General features: G+C 39.3%; 1 protein-coding gene across 1 annotated transcript in view; it reads left to right on the forward strand.

Moving 5' to 3' along the window:
- The window catches only part of GTF2E2 (general transcription factor IIE subunit 2), a 63,531-nt gene extending 41,326 nt beyond the window's left edge, over positions 1–22,205 (forward strand). Inside the window, exons 6-7 of the mRNA XM_065899969.1 lie at positions 20,721–20,836; positions 22,089–22,205. Coding sequence (XP_065756041.1) covers positions 20,721–20,836; positions 22,089–22,205 — 233 coding nt within the window. The remainder of the gene's footprint in view (positions 1–20,720; positions 20,837–22,088) is intronic.
- Positions 22,206–22,638: the final 433 nt, after the last annotated feature.

A 22,638-nucleotide genomic window follows, 5' to 3' on the forward strand; every position in this document is an offset into this window, starting at 1 on the left:
ATTACAGCAGACTTGTCATTTGACCCTGTGCAAACCAAAACACAGTGCAGTGACATCTTTAAAGCACTAAAAGGGAAGAAGTTTTCAATACAGAATTCTGTACCCAGCAAAAGTAATCTTTAAAAAACGAAGGATAAATATTCTCTCAGAGGAATATTCTCTCAGTATCACAGAAACTGAGAGAATTCGCTGTCATCAGACCTGCATTATCAGAAATCCCTTAAGGAAGTTCTTAAGGCAGAGGGTATGTGATACTAGACAGAAAGTTGGATCTATACAAGAAAGTAAGTGTGTTGTAATGGAATAAATGAAAGTAAATATAAAATTCATTTGTCTAATTAAAATTTTTTTTTTTTTTTTTTTTTTTATGCGTTACGCGGGCCTCTCACTGTTGTGGCCTCTCCCGTTGCGGAGGACAGGCTCCGGACGCGCAGGCTCAGCGGCCATGGCTCACGGGCCCAGCCGCTCCGCGGCATGTGGGATCTTCCCAGACCGGGGCACTAACCCGTGTCCCCTGAATCGGCAGGCGGACTCTCAACCACTGCGCCACCAGGGAAGCCCTAATTAAAATTTTTAATTAAAGATTTTTAATCACTCTGAAAGATAGCTGACTATAATGCAGAAATATTAGACATGAATTTGTGTTTAGAGCATATGTAAAAGTAACATTTATGGGCTTCCCTGGTGGTGCAGTGGTTGAGAGTCCGCCTGCTGATGCAGGGGATGCGGGTTCGTGCCCTGGCCGGGAGGATCCCACATGCCGCGGAGCGGCTGGGCGCTTGAGCCATGGCCGCTAAGCCTGCGCGTCCGAAGCCTGTGCTCCGCAACGGGAGAGGCCACAACAGTGAGAGGCCCACGTACAGCAAAAAAAAAAAAAAGTAAAATTTATGACAGTAGCTCAAAGGTGAGGAGGGAATATACTATTATAGCATCTTTACATATGATCTGGTATAATTTACTTGAAGTTAGGCTCTGGTTAGCTAAAGATGTGTATTGTAAACCCTAGGACAACCACTGAAACCATTAAAAAGAAAAAGTATAGTTAACAGTACTATATTGTATAGTTGAAAGCTGCTAAGAGAGTAGGTTCTCATCACAAGAAAAGGGATTATGACTATGTGAGGCGATTTATGTTAACTGAACTTACTGTGGTAATCTCTTCACAATATATACATGTATCAAATCATTATGCTATACATCTGAAATTAATACAGTGTTATGTATCAATTATATATAGCTCCATAAATAAAACTATAAGTAATAAGACAATAATAGAAAATGGAATCATAAAAATATATTTAGTTAATCCAGATGAACACAGGAACAGAAGGAAAAAGAGAGGAGACAAAACTTAGAAACAGTGAGCAAGATGATAGATTTTATTCCAACCACATTAAGTGATAATTATGTTAAATGTAAATCATCTAAACATACTAAAATTTTCATCTGTCTAAACATACAAAATCATATAACATACTTTTCACTGTAAAATCATCTAAACATACTAATTGAGATAGATGTAAATTGCCTAAACATACTAAGACAAATTTTCAGATTGGATGCAAATGCAAGACCATAGTATACGCTGTCTATGAGAAACTTTGTAAAAACGTGGGTTAAAAGTAGAAGGATAGGACTTCCCTGGTGGCGCAGTGGTTGAGAGTCCGCCTGCTGATGCGGGGGACGCGGGTTTGTGCCCCGGCCTGGGAGGATCCCACATGCCGTGGAGCGGCTGGGCCCATGAGCCATGGCCGCTGAGCCTGCACGTCCAGAGCCTGTGCTCCGCAACAGGAGAGGCCACAAAAGTGAGAGGCCCGCGTACCACCAAAAAAAAAAAAAAAGTAAAAGGATATAAAATGATGAATCCTGCAAACACTAATCAAAAGAAAGCTAGAGTATTAGTATCAGGCAAAGTAGTCTTCAGAACAGAGAAAATTACGAAGAATAAAGAGGAATATTACATAATGATAAAGGGTTCACTTCTCCAAAGATATATAATAGTCCTAAATATGCGTATATTTAACAACAGAGCTTTAAAGTACATGAGTTAAAAATAGATACAGGACTTCCCTGGTAGTTCAGTGGGTGAGACTCCGCACTCCCAATGGCGGGGACCCAGGTTCGATCCCTGGTCAGGGAACTAAGTCTCGCATGCATGCCGCAACTAAAGATCCTACGTGCTGCAGCTAAGACCTGGCACAGCCAAAATAAGTAAATAAATTTATTAAAAATACAGCTATAACTGAAAGGATAAATAGACAAACCCACAATTAAGATTGAATTTCACAGCACTCCTCTCTCAGTAATCGATTGAACAAATAGATGGAAAATTAGTAAGGATATGAAAGTCTTAAACAATACTATCAACCAACTTGACCTCATTGACATTTGTAAAACAAGACTACCCAAAAATAGAATACATGTTTTCCATTGTACATGGGATATTCACCAAGACAGATGATATTCTAGGCCACAAAACCTTAATGAATTTAAAAGAATTGAAAGCATATAAAAGATGTGTTTGGATCATAATGGAATTAGACTAGAAATCAGAGATATATTTGGAAATGCTCCAAAGTATTTGGAAATTAAATAACACTCTTAAATAACTCGTGGTTCAAGGAGGAAATCACAAGGGAAGTAAAAAAGTATGTTGAATTAAATGAAAGTGAAAGCACAAGATATCAAAATTCATGGGATGCAGCTGCAGCAGTGCTTAAAGGGAAATAGAGCATTAAATGCGTACATTAAAAAAGGACATTACATTATGGATATACAACATTTTATTCATCCATTCATCAGTTGATGGGCATTTGAGCTGTTTCTACTTTTTGGCCATTGTGAATAATGGTACTATGAACGTTCATGTACAAGTTTTTGTGTGGAAATAATTTTTCATTTCTCTTAAGTACATACCTGGGAGTGGAATTGCTGGATAATATGGTAATTCCAATGGCTAACTTTTGAGCAATTGCCATACTATTTTGCAAAGTGGCTACATCATTTTACATTCCCAGCAGCAGTGCGTGAGGGTTCCAATTTCTCCACATCATTGCCAACACTGATTTTAGCTGTCGTACTGGGTGTGAAATGGTATCTTATCATAGTTTTGATTTACATTTCTCTAATGATGAGCATCTTTTTGCTTAATGGCCATTTGTATGTTGTCTTGTTTTATTTTTTAAATTTTTATTTATTAAAAAAATGTTTATTTATATATTGGAGAATAGTTGATTTACCCTGTTGTGTTAGTTTCAGGTGTACAGCAAAGTGATTCAGTTATACATGTATATTATCTTTTGAGAAATGTCTCATTAAATTCTTTACCTATTAAAAAATTTTTTTCTTTTTTTTTTTTGTGGTACGCGGGCCTCTCACTGTTGTGACCTCTCCCGTTGCGGAGCACAGGCTCCGGACGCACAGGCTCAGCAGCCATGGCTTATGGGCTCACCGCTCCACAGCATGTGGGATCCTCCTGGACCGGGGCACGAACCCGTGTCCCCTGCATCGGCAGGCGGACTCTCAACCACTGCACCACCAGGGAAGCCCTAAAAAAATTTTGTTATTATAGAATTTTTTTTCTGTGCTACACAACATACCCTTGTTGCTTACCTATTTTATATGTAGTAGTTTTTGTATCTCTTAATCCCATCCCCGCAACTTGCCCTTCTCCTCTTCCCTCCCCCCACTGGTAACCACTAGTTTGCTTGCTATATCTGTGGGTCTGTTTCTTATATTCATTCGTTTTATTGTTTTAGATTTCACATATAAGTGATATCATACAGTCTTTATCTTTCTCTTTGTCTTACTTCATTTAGCACAATACCCTCCAGGTCCATCCATGTGGTTGCAAATGGCATTATTTCATTCTTTTTATGGCTGAGTAGTATTCCATTGTATATATGTACCACATCTTCTTTATTCATCTGCTGATGGACACTTAGGTTGCTTCCATATCTTGGCTGTTGTAAATAGTGCTGCTGTGACTATCGGGGTGCACATATCTTTTTGAATTAGTGTTTCATTTTCTTTGGATATACACCCAGGAGTGGAATTGTTGGGTCACATGGTAGTCATATTTTTAGTTTTTTGAGGAACCTCCGTACTGTTTTCCTTAGCGGCTGTGCCAAGTTACATTCTCACAAACACTGTACAAGGGTTCCCTTTTCTCCATATCCTTAACAACATTTGTTATTCGTCATCTTTTGATGACAGCCATTCTGACAGGTGTGAGGTTATGTCTTATTGTATTTTCCTGACGATTAGAGATGTTGAGCATCTTTTCATGTGCCTGTTGGCCACCTGTATGTCTTCTTTGGAAAAATGTCTATTCAAGCTTCTGGTCATTTTTTAATCAGGTTGTTTATTTTTTTGATATTGAGTTGATAGAGTTGTATGAACCATTTATATATTTTGGATGTTAACCCCTTATCTGTCATATTATTTGCAAGTATTTTCTCCCACTTGGTATGTTGTCTTTTCATTTTGTCAGTGGTTTCCTTGGCTGTACAAAATCTTTTAAGTTTAATTAGGTCTCATTTGTTTATTTTTTATTTATTTTTTTAACATCTTTATTGGAGTATAATTGCTTTACATTGTTGTGTTAGTTGCTGCTGTATAACAAAGTGAATCAGGAGGGCAGACAGCAGAAGCAAGAAGAACTATAATCCTGCATCCTGTGGAACAAAAACCACATTCACAGAAAGATAAACAAGATGAAAAGGCAGAGGGCTATGTACCAGATGAAGGAACAAGATAAACCCCCAGAAAAACAACTAAATGAAGTGGAGATAGGAAACCTTCCAGAAAAAGAATTCAGAATAATGATAGTGAAGATGATCCAGGACCTTGGAAAAAGAGTGGAGGCAAAGATCAAGAAGTTGCAAGAAATGTTTAACAAAGACCTAGAAGAATTAAAGAACAGGGCTTCCCTGGTGGCACAATGGTTGAGAGTCTGCCTGCCGATGCAGGGGACGTGGGTTTTTGCCCCAGTCTGGGAAGATCCCACATGCCATGGAGCGGCTGGACCCGTGACTCGTGGCCACTGAGCCTGCGTGTCCGGAGCCTGTGCTCTGAACGGGAGAGGCCACAGCAGTGAGAGGCCCTCATACCAAAAAAACAACAAAACAAACACCTAGAAGAATTAAAGAACAAACAAAGATGACCAGTACAATACCTGAAATGAAAAATACACGAGAAGGAATCAATAGCAGAAGAATGGATAAGTGACCTGGAAGACAGAATGGTGGAATTCACTGGCGTGGAACAGGATAAAGAAAAAAGAATGAAAAGAAGACAGCCTGAGAGACCTTTGGGACAACATTAAATGCAACAGCATTCGCATTATAGGGGTCCCAGAAGGAGAAGAGAGAAAGGACCTGAGAAAATATTTGAAGAGATTATAGTCGAACACTTCCCTAACATGGGAAATGAAATAGCCACCCAAGTCCAGGAAGCGCAGAGAGGCCCAGGCAGTAGAAACCCAAGGAGAAACACGCCGAGACACATAGTAATCAAATTGACAAAAATTAAAGACAAAAATTATTGAAAGCTACAAGGGAAAAACGACAAATAATGTACAAGGGAACTCCCATAACGTTAACAGTTGAGTTCTCAGCAGAAACTCTACAAGCCAGAAGGGAGTGGCATGATAAAGTGATGAAAAGGAAGAACCTACAACCAAGATTACTCTACCTGGCAAGGATCTCATTCAGATTCGACAAAATCGAAAGCTTTACAGACAAGCAAAAGCTAAGAGAATTCAGCACCACCAAACCAGCTCTACAGCAAATGCTAAAGGAACTTCTCTTAAGTGAGAAAGACAAGGGAAGAAAAGGACCTACAAAAACAAACCCGTAACAACTAAGAAAATGGTAATAGGAACATACATACCGATGATTACCTTAAACGTGAATGGATTAAATGCTCCAACCAAAAGACACAGGCTCACTGAATGGATACAAAAGCAAGACCCATATATGAGACCCACTTCAGACCTAGGGACACATACAGACTGAAAGTGAGGGAATGGAAAAAGATATTCCATGCAAATAGAAATCAAAAGAAAGCTGGAGTAGCAATACTTATATCAGATAAAATAGACTTTAAAGAATGTTACAAGAGACAAGGAAGGACACTACATAATGATCAAGGGGTCAATCCAAGAAGAAGATATAACAATTATAAATATATATGAACCCAACATAGGAGCGATACATAAGGCAACTGCTAACAGCTATAAAAGAGGAAATCAACAGTGACACAGTAATAGTGGGGGACTTTAACACCTTACTTACACCAATGAACGGATCATTCAAACAGAAAAGTAATAAGAAAACAGAAGCTTTAAATGACACAATAGACCAGATAGATATAATTGATATTTATACGACATTCCATCCAAAAACAGCAGAATACACTTTCTCCTCAAGTTCTCATGGAACATTCTCCAGGATAGATCACATCTTGGGTCACAAATCAAGCCTCAGTCAATTTAAGAAAATTGAAATCATATCAAGCATCTTTTCTGACTACAACACTATGAGATTAGAAATGAATTACAGGGAAAAAAATGTAAAAAACACAATCACATGGAGGCTTAACAATACGTTAATAACCAAGAGATCACTGAAGAAATCAAAGAGAAAATCAAAAAATACCTAGAGACAAATGACAGTGAAAACAGGACGATCCAAAACCTATGGGATGCAGCAAAAGCAGTTCTAAGAGGGAAGTTTATAGCAATACAAGCCTACCTCAAGAAACAAGAAAAATCTCAAACATTCTAACCTTACACATAAAGGAACTAGAGAAAGAAGAACAAACAAAACCCAAAGTTAGGAGAGGGAAAGAAATCATAAAGATCAGACCAGAAATAAATGAAATAGAAACAAAGAAAACAATAGCAAAGATAAATAAAACTAAAACCTGGTTCTTTGAGAAGATAAACAAAATTGATAAACCATTAGCCAGACTCATGAAGAAAAAGAGGGCGAGGACTCAATTCAATAGAATTAGAAATGAAAAAGAAGTTACAACAGACATACAGAAATACAAAGCATCCTAAGAGACTACTACAAGCAACTCTATGCCAATAAAATGGACAACCTGGAAGAAATTGACAAATTCTTAGAAAGGTATAACCTTCCAAGACTGAACCAGGAAGAAACAAAATATCAACAGACCAATCACAAGTAATGAAATTGACACTGTGATTAAAAATCTTCCAACAAACAAGTCCAGGACCAGATGGCTTCACAGGTGAATTCTTTCAGACATTTAGAGAAGAGCTAACACCCATCCTTCTCAAACTCTTCCAAAAAATTGCAGAGGAAGGAACACTCCCAAACTCATTCTATGAGGCCACCATCACCCTGATACCAAAAGCAGACAAAGATACTACAAAAAAAGAAAATTACAGACCAATATCACTGATGAACTTAGAAGCAAAAATCCTCAGCAGAATACTAGCCAACAGAATCCAACAACACATTAAAAGGATCATACACTATGATCAAGTAGGATTTATCCCAGGGATGCAAGGATTCTTCAATATACGCAAATCAATCAATGTGATACACCATATTAACAAATTGAAGAATAAAAGCCATATGATCATCTCAATAGATGCAGAAAAACCTTCTGACAAAATTCAACACCCATTTATGATAAAAACTCTCCAGAAAGTGGGCATAGAGGTAACCTACCTCAACATAATAAAGGCCACATACGACAAACCCACAGCAAACATCATTCTCAGTTGTGAAAAACTGAAAGCATTTCCTCTAAGACCAGGAACAAGACAAGGATGTCCACTCTCACCACTTATTCAACGTAGTTGTGGAAGTCCTAGCCACAGCAATCAGAGAAGAAAAAGAAATAAAAGGAATCCAACTTGGAAAAGAAGAAGTAAAACTGTCATTGTTTGCAGATGACATGATACTATACATAGAGAATCCTAAACATGCCACCAGAACACTACTAGAGCTAATCAATGAATCTGGTAAAGCAGCAGGTTACAAAATTAATGCACAGCAATCTCTTGCATTCCTAAACACTAATGATGAAAACTCTGAAAGAGAAATTAAGGAAACACTCCCATTTACCACTGGAACAAAAATAATAAAGTACCTAGGAATAAACCTACCTAAGAAGATGAAAGACTTGTATGCAGAAAACAATAAGACACTGATGAAAGAAATTAAAGATGATACCACCAGAGAGATATACCATGTTCTTGGATTGGAAGAATCAACATTGTGAAAATGACTATACTACCCAAAGCAATCTACAGATTTCAATGCAATCCCTATCAAATTACCAGTGGCATTTTTTTTTTTTTTTACAGACCTAGAACAAAAAATCTTAAAATTTGTATGGAGACACAAAAGAACCCGAATAGCCAAAGCAGTCTTGAGGGAAAAAAACAGACCTGGAGGAATCAGACTCCCTGACTTCAGACTATACTACAAAGCTACCGTAATCAAGACAATATGGTACTGGCACAAAACCAGAAACATAGATCTATGGAACAGGATAGAAAGCCCAGAGATAAGCACCGGTGGTCAACTAGTCTATGACAAAGGAGGCAAGGATATAGAAGAAAAAACAGTCTCTTCAATAAGTGGTGCTGGGAAAACTGGACAGCTATCTGTAAAAGAATGAAATTAGAACACTCCCTAACACTGTACACAAAAATAAAGTCAAAATGGATTAGAGACCTAAATGTAAGACTGGACACTATAAAACTTAGAGGAAAACATAGGAAGAACACTCTTTGACATAAATCACAGCAAGATCTCTTTTGATCCACCTCCTAGGGTAATGAAATAAAAACAAAATAAATGGGACCTAATGAAACTTAAAAGCTTTTGCAAAGCAAAGGAAACTACAAACAAGATGAAAAGATAACCCTCGGAATGGGAGAAAATATTTGCAAACGAATCAGTGGACAAACGATTAATCTCCAAAGTATAAACAGCTCATGCAGCTTAATATTAAAAAAGCAACCCAATTGAAAAATGGGCAGAAGACCTAAATAGACATTTCTCCAAAGAAGACATACAGATGGCCAAGAAGCACATGAAAAGCTGCTCAACATCACTAATCATTAGAGAAATGCAAATCAAAAGTGCAATGAGGTATCACCTCACATCAGGTAGAATGGACATCATCAGAAAATGTACAAACAATAAATGCTGGAGAGGGTGTGGCAAAAAGGGAATCCTGCACTCTCGGTAGGAATGTAAATTGATACAGCCACTATGGAGAACAGTATGGAGATTCCTTAAAAAACTAAAAATAGAACTACCATATGACCCAGCAATCCCACTACTGGGCATATACCCAGAGAAAACCATAATTCAAAAAGACACATGCACCCCAATGGTTCACTGCAGCACTATTTGCAATAGCCAGGTCATGGAAGCAACCTAAATGCCCATTGACAGACGAATGGATAAAGAAGATGTGGTACATATCTACAATGGAATATTACTCAGCCATAAAAAGGAATGAAATTAGGTCATTTTTAGAGATGTGGATGGATTTAGAGGCTGTCATACAGAGTGAAGTAAGTCAGAAAGAGAACAACAAATGTTGTATATTAACTCATATATGTGGAACCTTGAAAAATGTTACAGATGAACTGGTTTGCAGGGCAGAAATAGAGACACAGATGTAGAGGACAAACGTGTGGACACCAAGGGGGGAAAGTGGTGGTGGTGGGGGGGGTTGGTGGTGGGATGAATTGGGAGATTGCGCTTGACATGTATACACTAATATGTATAAAATGGATAACTAATAAGAACCTGCTGTATAAAGAAATAAATAAAATTCAAAAAAATAGTGAATCAGCTATATGTATACATATATCCCCATGTCCCCTCTCTCTCGTATCTCCCTCCCAACCTCCCTATCCCACCCGTCTAGGTGGTCACAAAGCACCAAGCTGATCTCCCTGTGCTATGTGGCTGCTTCCCACTAGCTATGTTTTACATTTGGTAGTGTATATATGTCAGTGCTACTCTTTCACTTCGTCTCAGCTTACCCTTCCCCCTCCCCATGTCCTCAAGTCCATTCTCTACTTCTGCGTCTTTATTTCTGTCTTGTCCCTAGGTTCTTCAGAACCATTTTTTTTTTAAGATTCCATATATATGTATTAGCATATGCTCTTCGTTTTTCTCTTTCTGGCTTACTTCACTCTGTATGACAGAATCTAGGTCCATCCACCTGAGTACAGATAACTCAGTTTTGTTTGTTTTTATGGCTGAGTAATATTCCACTGTATATATGTGCCACATCTTCTTTATCCATTCATCTGTCAATGGGCACTTAGTTTGCTTCCATGTCCTGGCTATTGTAAATAGAGCTGCAATGAACATTGTGGTACATGACTCTCTTTGAATTATGGTTTTCTTAGGGTATATGCCCAGTATTGGGATTGCTGGGGCATATGGTAGTTCTATATTCAGTTTTTTAAGGAACCTCCATACTGTTCTCCATAGTGGCTGTATCAATTTACATTCCCACCAACAGTGCAAGAGGGTTCCTTTTTCTCCACACCCGCTCCAGCATTTATTGTCTGTAGATTTTTTGTTGATGTTCATTCTGACTGGTGTGAGGTGATACCTCATTGTAGTTTTGATTTGCATTTCTCTAATGATTAGTGATGTTGAGCATCCTTTCATGTGTTTGTTGGCAATCTGTATATCTTCTTTGGAGAAGCATCTATTTAGGTCTTCTGCCCATTTTTGGATTGGGGTGTTTGTATTTTTGGTATTGAGCTGTATGAGCTGCTTGTAAATTTTGGATATTAATCCTTTGTCAGTTGCTTCATTTGCAAATATTTTCTCCCATTCTGAGGGTTGTCTTTTCATCTTGTTTATGGTTTCCTTTGCTGTGCAAAAGCTGTTAAGTTTCATTAGGTCCCATTTATTTTTGTTTTTATTTCCATTTCTCTAGGAGATGGGTCAAAAAAGAATCTTGAAGCTGTGATTTATGTCATAGAGTGTTCTGCCTCTGTCTTCCTCTAAAAGTTTTATAGTGTTTGGCCTTACATTTAGGTCTTTAATCCATTTTGAGTTTATTTTTGTGTATGGTGTTAGGGAGTGTTCTAATTTCATTCTTTTACAGGTAGCTGTCCAGTTTTCCCAGCACTACTTATTGAAGAGGCTGTCTTTTCTCCATTGTATATTCTTCTCTCCTTTATCAAAAATAAAGTGACCATATGTGCGTAGGTTTATCTCTGGGCTTTCTGTCCTGTTCCATTGATCTGTATTCCTGTTTTTTGTGCCAGTACCATATTGTTTTGATTATTGTCACTTTGTAGTATAGTCTGAAGTCCGGGAGCCTGATTCCTGCAGCTCCATTTTTCTTTCTCAAGATTGCTTTGGCCATTCGGGGTCTTTTGTGTTTTCTTAGAAATTGTGAAATTTTTTGTTCTAGTGCTGTGAAAAATGCCATTGGTAGTTTGATAGGGATTGCATTGAATCTGTTTATTGCTTTGGGTAGTATAGTCATTTTCACAGTGTTGATTCTTCCAATCCAAGAACATGGTATATCTCTCCATCTGTTGGTATCATCTTTAATTTCTTTCGTCAGTGTCTTATAGTTTTCTGCATACAGGTCCTTTTTGTCTCCTTAGGTAGGTTTATTCCTAGATATTTAATTTTTTTTGTTGCAGTGGTAAATGGGACTGTTTCCTTAATTTCTCAGAGTTTTCAGCATTAGTGTATAGGAATGCAAGAGATTTCTGTTCATTAATTTTGTAACCTGCTGCTTTACCAGATTCATTGATTAGCTCTAGTAGTGTTCTGGTGGCATGTTTAGGATTCTCTATGTATAGTATCATGTCATCTGCAGTGACCGTTTTACTTCTTCTTTTCTGATTTGGATTCCTTTTATTTCTTTTTCTTCTCTAACTGCTGTGGCTAAAACTTCCAATACTATGTTGAATAATAGTTGTGAGAGTGGACAACCTTGTCTTTTTCCTGATATTAGAGGAAATGTTTTCAGTTTTTCACCATTGTGAACCATTTTGCTGTGGGTTTGTCATATATGGCCTTTATTATGTTGAGGAAAGTTCCCTTTATGCCTACTTTCTGGAGGGTTTTTATCATAAATGGCTGTTGAATTTTGTCAAAAGCTTTTTCTGCATCTATTGAGATGATCATATGGTTTTTTTCCTTCAGTTTGTTAATGTGGTTATAGCACTGATTGATTTGCATATATTCAAGAATCCTTGCCTTCCTGGGATAAACCCCACTTGATCATGGTGTATGATCCTTTTAATGTGCTGTTAGATTCTGTTTGCTAGTATTTTGTTGAGGATTTTTGCATCTATGTTCATCAGTGATATTGGCCTGTAGTTTTCTTTCTTTGTGACATCTTTGTCTGATTTTGGTATCGGGGATAGTGGCCTCATAGAATGAGTTTGGGAGTGTCCCTTCCTCTGCTATATTTTGGAAGAGTTTGAGAAGGATGGGTGTTAGATCTTCTGTAAATGTTTGAGAGAATTCACATGTGAAGCCATCTGGTCCTGGGCTTTTGTTTTTTGGAAGATTTTTAATGACAGTTTCAATTTCAGTGCTTGTGATTGGTCTGTTTATGTTTTCTATTTTTTCCTGGTTCTGTCTCAGGATTTTGTGCTTTTCTAAGAATTTGTCCATTTCTTCCAGGTTGTCCATTTTACTGGCATATAGTTGCTTGTGGTAATCTCTCATGATCCTTTGTATTTCTGCAATGTCAGTTGGTACTTATCCTTTTTCATTTCTAATTCTGTCTTCTCCCTTTTTTTCTTGATGAGTCTGGCTAATCGTTTATCAATTTTGTTTATCTTCTCAAGCAACTAGATTTTAGTTTTATTGATCTTTGCTATCGTTTCCTTCATTTCTTTTTCATTTATTTCTGCTCTGATCTTTATGATTTCTTTCCTTCTGCTATCTTTGGGTTTTTTTTGTTCTTTCTGTAATTGCTTTAGGTGTAAGTTTGTTTATTTAAAATTTTTCTTGTTTCTTGAGATGTGATTGTATTGCTATCAACTTCCCTTTTAGAACTGCTTTTGCTGCATTCCATAGATTTTGGGTTGTCATGTGTTCATTGTCATTTTTTTCTAGGTATTTTTTGATTTCCTCTTTTATTTCTTCAGTGATCTCTTGGTTATTTAGTAGCATAATGTTTAGCCTCCATGTGTTTGTATTTATTACAGTTTTTTTTCCTGTAATTGATATCTAGTCTCATAGCGTTGTGGTCGGAAAAGATAACTTGATAAGATTTCAGTTTTCTTACATTTACTAAGGCTTGATTTGTGACCCAAGATATGATCTGTCCTGGAGAATGTTCCATGAGAACTTGAGAAGAAAGTGTATTCAGTTGTTTTTGCATGGAATGTCCTATAAATATCAATTTAGTCTATCTGGTCTATTGTGTCATTTAAAGCTTGTGTTTCCTTATTTATTTTCTGTCTGGATGATCTGCCTATTGGTGTAAGTGGGGTGTTAAAGTTCCCCACTGTTTTTGTGTTACTGTCGATTTCTCCTTTTATGGCTGTGAACATTTGCCTTACGTTTTGTGGTGCTCCTATGTTGGCTGCATAAATATTTATAATTGTTAGTTTTTCTTCTTGGATTGATCCCTTGATCATGATGTCATGTCCTTATCTCTTGTAACATTCTTTATTTTAAAGTATTTTATCTGATACGAGTATTGCTACTCCAGCTTTCTTGTGATTTCCATTTGCATAGAATATCTTTTTCCATCCCCACACTTTCAGTCTGTATGTGTCGCTAGGTCTGAAGCAGGTTTCTTGTAGACAGACAGACATTTAAATGTCTTGTTTTTGTATCCATTCAAACAGTCTTTGTCTTTCGGTTGGAGCATTTAATCCATTTACATATAAGGTGTTCTGTGATATGTATGTTCCTATTACCATTTTCTTAATTGATTTGGGTTTGTTTTTGTTGGTCTTTTTCTTTTGCGTTTCCTGCTTAGAGAAGTTCCTTTAGCATTTGTTGTAAAGCTGGTTTTGTGGTGCCGAATTCTCGTAGTTTTTGCTTGTCTGTAAAGCTTTTTATTTCTCCATTGAATCTGAATGAGATCCTTGCTGGGTACAGTAATCTTGGTTGTAGGTTTTCCCCTTTCATCACTTTAAGTATATTCTGCCACTCCCTTCCGGCTTGCAGAGTTTCTCCTGAAAGATCAGCTGTTAACCTATTGGGGGTTCCCTTATATGTTATTTGTTGGTTTTCCATTGCTGCTTTTAATATTTTTTCTTTGTAGTTAGTTTTTCATAGTTTGATTAATATGTCTCTTGGTGTGTTTCTCCTTGGATTTATCCTGTATGGGACTCTCTGCACTTCCTGGACTTGATTGACTATTTCCTTTCCCATGTTAGGGAAGTTTTCAACTATAATCTCTTCAGATATTTTCTCAGTCCCTTTCTTTTTCTCTTCTTCTTCTGGGGCCCTTATAATTTGAATGTTGGTGCATTTTATGTCCCAGAGGTCTCTGTGACTGTCCTCAATTCTTTTCATTCTTTTTTGTTTATTGTGCTCTGCAGTAGTTATTTCCACTATTTTATCTTCCAGGTCACTTATCCGTTCTTCTGCCTCAGTTATTCTACTATTGATTCCTTCTAGAGAATTTTTAATTTCATTGTTCATCATTGTTTGTTTGCTCTTTAGTACTTCTGGGTCCTTGTTAAGCGTTTCTTGTATTTTCTCCATTCTGTTTCCAAGATTTTGGATCATCTTTACTATCATTACTCTGAATTCTTTTTTAGGTAGACTGCCTATTTCCTCTTCATTTGTTTGGTCTGGTTGGTTTTACTTTGTTCCTTCATCTGCTGTGTATTTCTCTGTTTTCTCATTTTGCTTAACTTACTGTGTTAGGGGTCTGCTTTTTGCAGACTGCAGGTTCATAGTTCCCATTGTTTTTGGTGTCTCTCCCCAGTGGGTAAGGTTGGTTCAGTGGGTTGTGTAGGCTTCCTGGTGGATGGGACTGGTGCCTGTGTTCTGGTGGATGAGGCTGGATCTTGTCTTTCTGGTGGGCAGGACCGTGTCCGGTGGTGTGTTTTGGGGTGTCTGTGAACTTAGTATGATTTTAGGCAGCCTCTCTGCTAATGGGTGGGGTTGTGTTCCTGTCTTGCTAGTTGTTTGGCATGGGGTGTCCAGTACTGGAGCTTGCTGGTCGTTGAGTAGAGCTGGGTCTTAGCATTGAGATGGAGATCTCTGGGAGAGCTCTCTCCCATATTATGAGAGGCCAGGAGGTCTCTGGTGGACCAGTGTTCTGAACTTGGCTTTCTGACCTCAGAGGCTCAGGCCTGGCACCTGGCCAGAGCACCAAGACCCTGTCAGCCACACAGCTCAGAAGAAAAGGGAGAAAAGAAAAAACAGGAAGAAACAGAAGTTATTAAAATAAAAAAGTAATTAAAAAAAGAGCAATTAAACAAATAAATCCACCAATGATAGCAAGTGCTAAAAACTATACTAAAAAAAACCGGACAGACAGAACCCTAGGACAAATAGTAAAAGCAAACCTATACAGACAGAATCACACAAAGAAGCATATACATACACACTCACAAAAAGAGAAAAAGAAAAATATATAAAAAAAGGAAGAGAGCACCCAAATAAATAAATCTACCAATGATCATCTCTAAATACTAAACTAAGATAAACATAAAACTAGAAACAAATTAGATGCAGAAAGCAAACCCCAAGTCTACAGTTGCTCCCAAAGTCCACCGCCTCAGTTTTGGGATGACTCGTTGTCTATTCAGGTATTCCACAGATGCAGGGTACAGCAAGTTGATTGTGGAGATTTAATCCGCTGCTCCTGAGGCTGCTCGGAGAGATTTCCCTTTCTCCTGTTTGTTCGCACAGCTCCCGGGGTTCAGCTTTGGATTTGGACACGCCTCTGCATGTAGGTCGCCTGAGGGCATCTGTTCTTTGCTCAGACAGGATGGGGTTAAAGGAGCAGCTGATTCGGGGACTCTGGCTTACTCAGGCCAGGGGAGAGAGGGGTACCGAATGCGGGGCAAGCCTGTGGCGGCAGAGGCCGGCAAGACGTTGCACCAGCCTGAGGCGCGCGTTCTCCCAGGGAAGTTGTCCCTGATCACGGGACCGTGGCAGTGGCGGGCTGCACAGGCTCCCGGGAGGGGAGGTGTGGATAGTGACCTGTGCTTGCACACAGGCTTCTTGGTGGCTGCAACAGTAACTTTAGCGTTTCATGCCCGTCTCTGGTGTCCACGCTGATAGCTGTGGCTTGTGCCCATCTCTGAAGCTTGTTTAGGCGGTGCCCCTCTCCTTGTGCACCCTTTTAGGAAGTCTGAGGTCTTCTGCCAGCATTCAGTAGGTGTTCTGTAGGAGTTGTGCCACATGTAGATCTATTTTTGGTGTATTTGTGGGGAGGAAGGTGATCTCCACATCTTACTCCTCTGCCATCTTGAAGGTCCTATTATAGAATTTTAAAGAGTTCTTTATTCTGGATACAGGTCTGTTAAAAGAGTTATGTTTTGTGAATATTGTCCATTCTGTGAGTTGTCTTTTCAGTTTCTTGTTGGTGTGCTTTGAGATACAAACGTTTTTAATCTTGATGAGGTACAATTTATGTATTTGTCTTTTTGTTGCTTGTGTTTCTGTGTCATATCTAAGAAACCATTCCCTATTCCAACAACACCAATATTTACTTCTGTTTTTTCTTCAAAGAGTTTCTGTTTTAGCTCTTATATTTAGATCTTTGATCATTTTGAATTAATTTTTGCATATAGTGTGAGGTGTAGGTCGTCATATTTATTAGTATGCTGTAATACATATACTGTATGTATGACCCAGCCGTACCACTTTTAGGTTTTTACCCAAGTTCACTCAAAATCCATGTACATATCAACTTTATTCATAACAGCCAAAACATGGAAACAACTCAGATGCCCTTTAACAGTCCCTTCATTGCCCCCAAGTGTGGTACATCCTTACAATGGAATACAGCTTTGCAATAAGAAGGAATGAAGTACTGACATGCCCAACAACATGGATAAATCTCAGATGAGTCATGCTTATTGAAAGCAGCCAGATTCATCTGCCTTCCTTAAAGGCATTAACACTCAGAAATAAGAGATGATAGACCTCAGAGGATGATGGTAACTATGACAGATATAGATAGTGCTTTTTCCTCTGCAGGCATTATTCTCAGTGCCTTATAGATATTAACTCATTTTATCCCCACATCTTTATGAAATACATATTATTATCCCAATTTTACAGGTCAGGAAACTGAGGCAGAGAGGTTAAGTAACTTCTCCCATGTGACATAGTTAGTAAATAGTGTCACTGGGTTCCACATCCAGGCCCTCTGTCGCCACAGTCTGTACTATTCTGCTAGTTTTGTATTTCATAGGAAAGCTTTGGGTGTAGCCAAAATATGAATGAGTTATTTGGGAATTTAAGCAAAGCCTTATTAATGAATTTGCTTATTTTCTTTCCTTCTCTGGCATACTTTCTGTTACACAGTTTTCATTCTTAGCTCAATTAGGACAGGGTTCCCTTCAGTTGAAAGGGTCAAATCTGAGTTTTAAAATTCTAGCCTTTCTTTTCTGTTAAAAGATAGCAGATTTTTAAACAATTCCTATTTTATTTACCCTTATAATTTAGAGCCTGACTGACTTTCATGATACTTGGAGATAATCTCCTAAAACAAATCATTTGTCTTTAAATTTCATGTCCCCTAATCATTTGCTGTTTTCAAAAAAATAAAAGTGATTGCTAGAAAAAGAGACTAGGATGCCTAGATCTTGGTTTCAAAATACCATTCTCCAGTAAAAGGAGTCAGGACTCCTTGGCGAAGAGCTGATTCCAAGTTTGGGGAAATGCAAGATGAGCTTGGAACATGTTTTGGTACCAGAAAGTAAGAAAATGCTCAAAAAACCCCCAAACAACAAAAAAGGGAAGCAAGTCAAAAGGAGCCAGGGACAATTTGAAGGGACTCAATGACCAAAGCCAGGATATTTGAACAAGAAAATAAATCATGATAGTAATGGGTTATAATCCATGAAATAAAATAAATATCCATGAATCCATACTAAGTTAACAATTGAATAAATAGATTGGCTCGAGAATCTGATCCATTTGTTCAGTAGTCTTCCTTATAGAATCCTAATCCATCCGCATGAAAGGAATGACGGAAGTAACATGCCGTTAGGCAAACCTACAAGTATCGGTTGTTGTAGGCACGAGCCATCAGTGGATGCTGAAATTAGTGAGCTAACGTGTGCTGAGAAACAGGGTGTTTAGGCATAGTCTCAGTAGATCTCCCCACAGGGTGCTTATTAATTACAAAGGGAAAAATAATAGCTTCATGGTGGAGAAATCTGACAGACACCACCTTAACCAGTGATCATTCTGACAGCCCCAGTAATAAGCCATGTGAACATCATGGACCCTTGATGTTAGGTCCTGAGAAGGGCACAATGTCTTCTCTGTGATGTTCTTGCCCAAAATGTATAGCCTCAATTTAATCACAAGGAAATAGCAGACAACCGCACATTGAGGGCCGTTGTATAAAATAACTACAGAAACTCCTCAGAAGTGTCATGGTCCTGAGAGATGAGGAGACACTGGGCACACTTAGAGCCTGGAACAAGGAGACACGGCAGCTAAACACAGTGGGATCCCAGGTGTGGTGCCGGACCAGGACGACCAGGACGGGGACGCAAGTGCTAAAACTGGTGACATGTGAATAAGATCTGTAGGTTAGTTAATAGGCTTGTATTATTAGTTTAGATAATTTTACTAAGATCGTATACAGTGTTAACATTAGGGAAAGCTGGGCAAAACCTGTACTGGAGTTCTGTGTACTAATGTTGCAACTCTTCTGTTAATGTAAAATTATTTTAAAATAAAAAAGTTGAAAAAATGTAAAAAGAAAACAGATACTCTGTGATGCCCAGAGAATAACATTTCATACGTTCAGTGATCAAATTGTTGAGGATGTGCTAAATTCAGTGCCAACCATAGTAGGAAACTTACAAAAAAAAAATATCCGCTCCGAGGAGCTTATAGCCCTTCAAGGGGCTGAGAAAGTCATGCAAACAATTGATTGTCATCTGTTAACTGATTTCTGTAATCTATGCAGATGAAAGTTCAGGGAGCATATAGGGAAAAGAACTCTTAATGTATTGAAAGAAATTAAAAAAAAATTATTTTTCTTTTTAATTTTATTTTTGCGGTACACGGGCCTCGCACTGCTGTGGCCTCTCCCATTGCGGAGTACAGGCTCCGGACACGCAGGCTCAGCGGCCATGGCTCACGGGCCCAGCCGCTCCGCGGCATGTGGGATCCTCCTGGACTGGGGCATGAACCCGCATCCCCTGCATCGGCAGGCGGACGCTCAACCACTGTGCCACCAGGGAAGCCCTAAAAATTTTTTTATTTAGAGATGTTTTGGATTGAAATAACTTTGTGCCCAGGTTGAATTCTTTGTAGTAGATTGTCATTTTTGCATTTGGTCACCGTCAGCAAAAACCTTTCTGTGTGTGGCAGAAAACAGATTTCCTAAGTATCACTGGAGCCCCAGCCGTTAGAGCATCATTTGCTTCATGTAATACGTATTGAAATAGGAAAGAGGAGAACAGTCTGGTCCAGCACAGTATCTCATGCCTACTTTGTTTACAGCTTGTGAATGGACCCCTCTCCATTGTCACTTTTTATCTGAAAGTAAGGCAGGGGGCGGTGCCGGCGCCACCTGGATTAGGCCTCCGGGATGCCATGCCAGGGAGGAGGGTGGGGATGGGGGTAGGTGGTGTTGCAGTGTGAGTGGGCATGCGCATGCGCTTGCAAGAGAGGGCTCTGGGGAGCAGGGGCCCAGCCCCCAGCCTCAGGGCACCCAGTGAACTTGCCTCTTTCACCATCCAGAGTATACAAATGTCTTATGATTTGCCATCATAAGACATTTTTTGTGTGTTGGAAAGTAGATGTTAATAATGAAGTGAAACCTGGTTATTTGAGCCTCTCTTTAGGGACAGAATTTAAGATGCATTTGAGTTTCATTCTGGACATGTCCCAATTGTGATCTCTTTTGGTTGCAGAAATGGTGGTGTGGCAAAGGGGCCGGGGTCTCTAAGAACAAGGAGTAGGCTGGATGGAGGGCCTTTCTCCTTTGTCTTCCAGGGCATGTGAGACAGTGTTACTGTCTCAGTATTCCTCCCCTCACTTTTATCACCTCTTAGTCACCCATCCCCCATTTGTTTGATTTCAAAAGGCCTTTTTTGCAAATAGGCTGTTGTAACTCCTCCGTATAAAACTTTGGTTCCTCATCTCCCTGTTTCTCTTTTCCTGTAGGAGAGGAAGTGGGCTATACTGAGCTCATGAGAGATGATCAGGAATTTGAACTATTTCAATGGAGAACTGATTTCTGGGATTAAAGGAGAGGGTCAACTGCCTTTCTTCCCAGGAAAGCTGGGAGGCTCAATCACATGGCCTTCATTTATAGGCTCTAAAAATAGAGCAGTGCTGATCTGGTCTGTAGGGATGCAGTTCGTGTTCCCAGGCCCTTCTACTGCTGTGTCCAGCATCTGAATGTTCCTGTCTTCCTTTGTTTTTATAATGAAATCTCAGATGTGCTCATTGAGATCAGAGGAGATAATATCGAAGCCTGATTTCGATCACACTGAGATGCTATAGCTTGTAAACATCTGTTGTACAGTAACTACTGTCTTGTTGGCACAGAGTTTCAGAAACTGTGGAGGAGTGTCACTGTGGATTCAATGGATGAGGAGAAAATTGAAGAGTATCTGAAGCGGCAGGGTATTTCTTCCATGCAGGAATCTGGACCAAAGAAAATGGTACGTACTCTCTAGAAGAAAATGTAATCCTCTGCTCTTTGAACTGTTAGCCTGCGTCCTGTGCAGCTCTCGGAAGAGCAGGTAGGTAGTTAGTTCTCCCTTCCAGTTTTTTCTGTGTCCTAATCCTGTGACCTTGGTCAGATGCATTCAGATCACGTCTGGTGTACTGAGGGCCAGCGGATCTCTTTGCCCTCAGGGGCTGCTCGCCAGGTATGTGAGAGCCTCCCTGACAGGCTGCCTGCGCTTAAGCTCCAGCCATAGGGCGTGCAGTGCCCATGTGTTGTGCTCCCAGTTTCTGCCAGGGGCTTGCTTCATCGTTCTGGCCTTTATGGTCTTCACCCCACCCCCCACCCCTCTTGCTCCCGGAGCCCGGTGGTCTCGGTGCCTGGCTTTGCCTTAGCCCTGATCACACTGAATTATCTTTGTTGACTTTCAGATCCCTTAGGAACCAGATATTACTGTCTTTATAGCCCCCAGATCCTGCTCATTGGAGGGATTTGTAATTGAGTGAAGACCTGTGAATTCCTTTACCAGCTAACCAGCTCTCTGCAGCCCAGGGTCAAAGCCAGGATGAGAAGTATTTCACTACCACCCCCCTTCCCTGTCCACCATCGTGCCTTTGTAGCTTGACTTGTTTGTGACTGTGTTTTATTCAGTGAAGTTTTAGGACTCCTTTAAAAGGGAAAATTTATTGCCAGTGATCTCCAAGAATTAGTGTGATTGCAGCACTTCATGGTTTCCCGTCATTGCTTAGTTTGTTAATATTATGTGATATTAGTATTTCAGGTATACAGTGAAGAAAAGAGGATAATATTTAACAAATCTTTCTGTGTTCATCCACTTCCCAATTTGCCCATATCTCTATATTTTGCTGTATTTGCTTCAGGTCTTTGTTTTATTGGTAATTAATGGTGGATACAATTTTAAACCTGATAATAGAGATGAAAAACAAAAGAGATTTACTGTCTCTCTTTTTACCCACTTCATGCCTACAATAGTTCTGGTTAGTTTTCGTGCCAGCCCATTTATTCCAGGTGGAGGTATGCACTTCACTGTAACAGAAAGCCCTGGTTTGTGTTTTAGAACAAGGATTGTGTGGATTGGTGTGTGTGAGGCTGGGCTGCAGAACAGAAAAAAGGTCACAAACCCTGCATCTCTTTGCTGTTGCTTTCTGGGGCATCTTTTGTAAATCCTCCCCATATTACCGCTCCGAGCAGCCATTGTTTCTAACCGTCTTTACCTTTTCCTGTAGGCTCCTATTCAGAGAAGGAAAAAGCCAGCTTCACAGAAAAAGCGACGGTTTAAAACTCACAATGAGCACTTGGCCGGGGTGCTGAAGGACTACTCTGACATCACTCCTGGCAAGTAGTGGACAGTTTTGTCTGAGAGCAAAGAGTTACAAAGTCAAGATCTTCCTTGTTGACGCTGGGATCTGAAGACTGACCGTCTTCCCATTCTACTTCTTAGGACCGAGGACAGGAGCAGTTCAGTTTACAGAACTAGTGCAAATTACCAAACTTGAAGCTTATTTTCATTAATGGGCTAATGAGAAATGTTATGTCCCCTGTTAACCTCCTTCTTGGGGGAAAGGCGCTCAGCATGGCATGCAGGTGACTTTGCTATTTATCTCTACTTCTAAGTGGTTCCTGGTTCCATTTTCCTTTTCATTACCTTAGAACAGGTTTGCCGATAGTCTTGAATGCAGTATTTGTTTATTCCAAAAGAGCATATTTATAATAAAATCGTTGTAGAAGGAGCTCTGAGATGTCAGTGAGTTCAGTTTGCTTCTTTCCATTCTTGGC

The sequence above is a fragment of the Phocoena phocoena genome, chromosome 21 (genome assembly GCF_963924675.1).
Source record: "Phocoena phocoena chromosome 21, mPhoPho1.1, whole genome shotgun sequence".
Lineage (NCBI taxonomy): Eukaryota > Metazoa > Chordata > Mammalia > Artiodactyla > Phocoenidae > Phocoena > Phocoena phocoena.